General features: G+C 35.4%; 1 protein-coding gene and 2 long non-coding RNA genes across 6 annotated transcripts in view; all 3 read right to left on the bottom strand.

Annotated features, from left to right (window-relative positions):
* LOC116257355 (uncharacterized) overlaps positions 1-1,934 on the bottom strand; it is a 9,551-nt gene extending 7,617 nt beyond the window's left edge. Inside the window, exon 1 of the long non-coding RNA XR_007573866.1 lies at positions 1,897-1,934. This is a non-coding gene — a long non-coding RNA (uncharacterized LOC116257355). The remainder of the gene's footprint in view (positions 1-1,896) is intronic.
* LOC116257839 (uncharacterized) overlaps positions 1-2,281 on the bottom strand; it is a 27,076-nt gene extending 24,795 nt beyond the window's left edge. The window contains exon 1 of one of the 2 annotated variants that reach the window (XM_050078801.1): positions 2,071-2,281. In XM_050078801.1, coding sequence (XP_049934758.1) covers positions 2,071-2,124 — 54 coding nt within the window. In that variant the 5' untranslated portion in view covers positions 2,125-2,281. The remainder of the gene's footprint in view (positions 1-2,070) is intronic. The other variant, XM_050078800.1, reaches the window with a different exon arrangement.
* A 2,229-nt stretch (positions 2,282-4,510) lies between these two features.
* Positions 4,511-6,103, bottom strand: part of LOC116257036 (uncharacterized) — a 7,352-nt gene continuing 5,759 nt past the window's right edge. For 2 of the 3 annotated variants that reach the window (XR_007573865.1, XR_004173292.2), the window contains 2 exons: positions 5,585-5,671; positions 4,511-4,834 (listed from right to left, as the gene is read on the bottom strand). This is a non-coding gene — a long non-coding RNA (uncharacterized LOC116257036). The remainder of the gene's footprint in view (positions 4,835-5,584; positions 5,672-6,103) is intronic. The other variant, XR_004173294.2, reaches the window with a different exon arrangement.

Here is a 6,103-nt window from a genome sequence, read left to right as displayed (position 1 = left end):
TTCCTAAGTCACAAATCGACGTCTAAACCAAACCAAGACCAAGTTACAAGAATCCAACCATGACTTCAACCCACTACCCCTTTCAAGTCCGCTAGCTGCCCAAAATCACCACTTTCCTATAACAAAACATGCACCACAAGATGGTTTAATGTGGTTGCTGGAACGCGCCAAAAACAGCTGTTCCTAGAACAGTTGGTCCTGGTTCTCTAGGAACAACCTCCATACACATTTGCATGCATGGGTAGAGAAGGTGCATGCACCATAGATTAGAGGCATCAACATTGACAGATCTGGAATGGACAGAATGTCACAATATAAAAGCATCTCATTGCAGGCCCACACTTGCAAAGAACCCTGTGTTCACTAGAATCCAGTAGTGGAGCCACATGTGGGCTGATGCTGCCAGTTGCCTGCACCACGTCCACAAAATTTTTTTATTTTCATGTTAATGCATTCAACTAATTGCTCATTTACATATACTGGAGGCTCTAAAGATATGAGTTTTTGAATTATTTCCCCTGAATCAAAATTGCTGGCTCTATCATTGCTAAAATCTTATTCCTACAATCCAGTGCTTTCCACAAATAAACAAATTTTGAGGATCGCACTTTTTCAACTGACTAACTCATTGAGAAAGATAAGTCTTACAAGTACATTGATACAGGATGCAGTTATCCAACTTTTTATTGTTATCTAGAAAGCAAAAGCCTCCAATCATTAGATTTATCATTCTAATTTCTAAAACTTAAAAGCAAAAACTAAAACTTAAAATTACTAACTTAATTAATGAATAAACAGCCTCAATATAATCACAGTTTTCATGCCCAGGAAACATCTCATGTCACCATTGCTTGGCATAATTGCCATTCATTAAATTCTGATATTGAGAAGATCTATAAGTGCTGAATTTTACTATTAATTTTAATGGTTAACTATTTTGCAATTTATTGGTTTTCCTTTCTTAAAGGGACCAGTTCAGTTAATGCACCTAATCCCACGTAAGCTTTAGGCATAACTTACCGTGTGTGTTACACTTAGTTCTCCCTGACAACATAAGCCAGGAGTAAGGTTTACTCATGACAAATTAAAACTTTTAGAACTTCATATGCACAGTAATTAACCTTATTGCTCTTGAATAAGCTATTTTCTATTTATTAGATCAATATTGTAGGTTAGACAATGGACCAGTGGAAGTATACACTACTTTAAGCTTCATGTTTCTCTGTCCTTGGAAGATTAGATCATGGAAAAGCAGATGTTTCATATATTTGTTAGAGCTCTCAACTTGGAACCAGGTCGGCCCAACCAATTGGAATCAGTTAGAGAACAATGTACAGTTCCTTCCAATGAGAGGACGTGACAAGAATGCCGACCAACCCCACGGAAATTGAGCCAATGCGGGATTAAGATCGGCCACTATATATAGGACCACCAGTCTAAACGACGAGGCTAAGAGTACAGTGATAGCTCCGGATGGTCCAATATATCTTCATTAGGAACAAAACCCCTCAATTTGGGAAAGATTTAAGAAACTAATAATATAAACAGGAGCTTCATTACGCTTCCCCTGTTTCACAACCCCAAAGAACAATAAGAAGAAGAAGACCAAAAAGAAGAAGAAGATAACAATAATAATGCTTATTCGGAATATAGAACTAAAAGCAGAAAATACGTAAGAAGAGAACCATGCTTTTGTGCTGCACGAAGAAATATCGGGGATAAATGAAGATATTTCCATTTTAACCATCAATAACCCCATCTGTCAAAAGGGTAAAGTTCTATGGGAAGTGAAACAAGATAGAATATAAATACAAGTAGTGCAAGCTAACTTCAGAGGAGAAAACCGGATGATAATTGAATGGCAGAAAGAAATAATAAAAAAGAGACTTGGCATACCCGATGACCAACGAATTTTGCCCTTCTGAGGCATTCCCCGATAGAGCTGCGATAGAAATCAATATGTTGCATCAGAATTTTCGCAAGTGAACAATGAAAAATGGTAAAAGGGAAGGAAAATCATCAAATAAAAGAGACGGGTGGTGGAGAAATGGAAGAAGTGGTTCTTATTACTCTGATGACATTGTTGGCGAGGTCAGGAGGGAGCGCCGTTTGAAGGGAAGGCATTCTCTCTCTCTCTCTCTCTCTCTCTCTCTCTTGGTGGAGAATGGAGGTAGTAGTCGTTAACACCCTGACGGCCTGACCTTATGACACTGCTCGCAACGTTGGCCGGGAAAAGGTAGCGTTTGAATACCTGAAACTCCAACATTACAGCCTATTTGGTATATTTAGTTTCTTACACTTGCTTCCTTTTATTATCAACTCCTATGTAATTGTATTGTAATAAATTGTAGTTTCATTGCATAATGTTATTTTAAATGTTCTGAAAAAAAGAGCTCAACAAAAGAGTTTTAACATGCATGACATGTATGGGAGAAACAGCTTTTCAGAGAATTATATAACATTCTTCAAAGTGATGGTAAACTCAGCAATACCTTTTACAGTGAGCAAGTTGCCAAACATCATTCAGTTTAATTTAGGTTTCACGGTCCACGTAGACAATATCTTGTTATTTCCACAGAGCTTTGAGATCTATAATTTTACGAAAAAAAAGTTTATACAACAATTTGATGGATCAATTGTGCCGTATGAAATTTTATGCAATAATAGATTTTATTCATACTTTCAGGTAAAGAAATAAATTAAGTGTTTACATTTGGTAAACTTGTAAATGTATCATATACATTCAGGTGTGTTTTAGAATTATATTGGTGCAATTAATGGAACATATGTTCATGTTGAAGTATCTTGAGATGATGTACGAAGATATTGTGGTAGAAAGACTGATCAACTCAAAATGTGTTAACATGTTTATTCTTTGATATAAAATTTACCTATGTATTAACTGGATGGGATTGAACTGCTTCTAATTCACGAATAAGAAAAAATGTCATGATGAAAGAAGATAAATTAAGAATTCCTAAAGGTAACTATAATTTCAAAGCTATATATGTAATATTTTTGTGAATATGAATTCAACAATGTTACCATTAGCTTCCACAACTGCGGATTTTTTATAGCATTTTGATTTGAAGTAAGCTAATTTTTCTGCCATTGCTTGCGCATTAAGAATGATTCAAACCATTTTTTCCTACATTCACCTCTTCCACTTGAAACTCTTACCGCTTCCTACTTGGATGATAGATAAACCAGCAAGTAGGGTCGAGGGAGAGAGATAAGCAGTTGGCAGAGGCCATTCGAATTTGGTTCATATTGGGCCCCCTCAGTTAGATTTATGATTTAACATTCGTGGACTTTTCAAATTTTTCTGTAAATATTATCTTATTGATGGTGGCTTTTCGTTTAAAAGGTGGACTTATTACCCTATTCGGATGTATAAGATACCATTTAAAAGAATATTTCAAATGAGGCCCACAAAACGCAAAGGAGTTGCTTGATATGCTGCTTTATGCAACGTCATTAAAATATCTTTTGACATCTTAAAAAAGAGATTCTCGATTATAGCTAGTTCAGCATTGCCATTCTGCTCATGCGACACAAACAAATATCATCTTACTATTGTGTTATACATAACTATCTAATGGGTGTAGTTCCAAATGATAGACTTATTGATAAAGTTGATGCAAAACTTTTAAATCAACCTAATGATGATTATTATTCTCAAGTACATAAGATAAAGACTATAGAGAAATTATTTGCACGGCCAATAAACTGACTAGCTATGTCACTATGACATGTTCACATATCTATTTTTTTAATACCTACCCTTTTGGTTGTATATGAATCTAAATATTTGAACTTTGCTTCTTGGTATATGCCTTTTGGGTGTCTGAATTTAAATATTTGAACTTTGCTTAACGGTATGTATCTTGTGAATCAATCATTTGTTTTTTGCTCAGTTTGAGATGTTTGATCTTGTATCGAAGATAATATTGATTGATGGGGGTAAATAATGTCAATATACAATGGACTTCACCGATAACCCCACTGACCACCTTCCGGACATAAAAAGAAAAAGTGAGAGAGAAAAAGAGAAAGAGAGATCAAGGATGAAGCTGGTTTGAGGTTTTGGGACTAAAGGTTGCTGGAAAGGCAAAAACCCCCAACAAATAATCCACCCTTCATCATAACGGAATATAAATATATATATATATATATAAAGAGAGATAGAGAGAGAGAGAGCCAACCAATTTAGCCGCCTCCTTTTTGTGGTCGTTTCATACTGATCCAAGAAAAAACCTGAACTAAAATTAATTTTTATCATCAATTTAGTTTGTATAGCCAAAACTCAAAGTACAGCCAAACTCAAAACTCAAAGTGTACCTCACTCAGCAAGTCTTGGTGTGGATTGCTTGGGTCTTAACCCGTGACCCAATAAGTGAACGATCCTGATCCAACTCGGGCGATTCCCGAGTCAGGTGCTGGGTTTGCCAAATATGATATATATATATATATATATATATATTGTGTATGTGTTCAGTTACAAATAAAATTGAAAAGAAATTTTCACAATAGAAATTTCATTAAAAAAGTACAAAATTATACAAATCAGAAAAAATTATACACATGTTTATCCAGTGTCTAGTTTTCAAAAGAAATTTTTATTTGATTGATCAAAGATTGATGATATTGATTCAATGTCTTCTCCACCTTTGTGTCTTCCTCCGCTCAAAAACTTCATTCATTATGTTCACGTCCATCGGCGAATTCACCAAAAATAACCATGATGTGCAATGTGCACTATAATTCAGCAAAATATCCTTGATGGGCATCAGTTCTAACACGACACTGCTTGTAGATGATTGGGCTCCATTTCCTGCAAGCAAACATAAGTGGAAAAAGAAAGTAATGAAGACTCATTTAGTAAGAAAAAAAATCTTTCAAAAAAAAAGGAAATTGGACAAATTAACCACCATGAATTTTTCTTTAAAGATTCGACCATGAGTGGCCATGTAATATTTATCCCATAAACTACCTCACACTTCAAATGTAGCAAATAGAAGACAAAAAAAAGCATCAAAATGCTTGTCAGACCAACAACGCAAAATATATGAGCAAATGAAAAGAGAAGGAAAAACTATGAGAAGAGGGGCTAAGGAAGTCAATAGAGTTTGCCTGAGGACAATAAAAGAATGAAAAGAACATTAGTCTCAGATAGAACAGAAACCTATATCATGGTTCAAGCCTTCAAGGTACTTGATCGTAAGACCTGAATTTTGATTGGTGACTAGGAGCTTGTAGCCATTGTGAACTTCATAAACATGGTTCCCTTGGAAGAAAAGCAGTAGCCTTAACTAAAAAGCTCATGAAAGAAAGAACAGATGCATCCCAAACTGCTTTTGGAGTACTAAAACTTGCTAATAAGAAAGAATAGATGCATGGAGTAAAGTTTTAAGTATCTTCACAATATATTGATCTGTCTGTTTCCAAATGGGTATAGGTAAGGTTCAGAATCACCTTAGAGAAAGAGGAGAGAATAATCCACTAAATTCTACTGACATGATCAGAGAAGTTGATAAAATCAATTCATATACATAACTTGTTAGGCTTTGAAAAGAAAACCTACCATCTGATTCTACTGATTCCACCAGCCCTTGGAGTTCACCCATCCAATTTAATAGACACAAAGTTGGTGACACTAGTAGCTGAGATGCTGGAGACAAAAATAGAAGATGAAACAACAAAAGCAATTGAACACAACACAAACAACAAAGAGAGGCAGACAGAGAGACAGAGAGCTAACATGCTAAATTGGGAGTTGCAGATATAGCTGGCTAAAATTGGCATTACAAATGAGAAAAGATTTTTTATACTGCCTTTTAGGGTACAGAGAATCCACCATGTGTGCTCATCTCATTGATTGTAAGAGCTTGGCAGAAGAACTATGTTGGCTTCCTGACGCAAGGCAAACTTGCAGAATGGAAATTCGAACTTTCTAAACCTAAAGTAGTTACAGTAGGCGACAACAAAGTAGAGGAAGAAACGAAAATAACATTTTGACTTCATTCGACTTCAACATAACATACAAAATAAAATCGTCGTCCATTTATATGGACGAGAGTAGCAATGGGATGGGACTTAAACA

This window comes from Nymphaea colorata, chromosome 7 (assembly GCF_008831285.2).
Source record: "Nymphaea colorata isolate Beijing-Zhang1983 chromosome 7, ASM883128v2, whole genome shotgun sequence".
NCBI classification, from domain to species: Eukaryota; Viridiplantae; Streptophyta; class Magnoliopsida; order Nymphaeales; family Nymphaeaceae; genus Nymphaea; species Nymphaea colorata.
The sequence above is the reverse complement of the archived record's forward strand: the minus strand, read 5'-3'. Positions and strand labels throughout refer to the sequence as shown.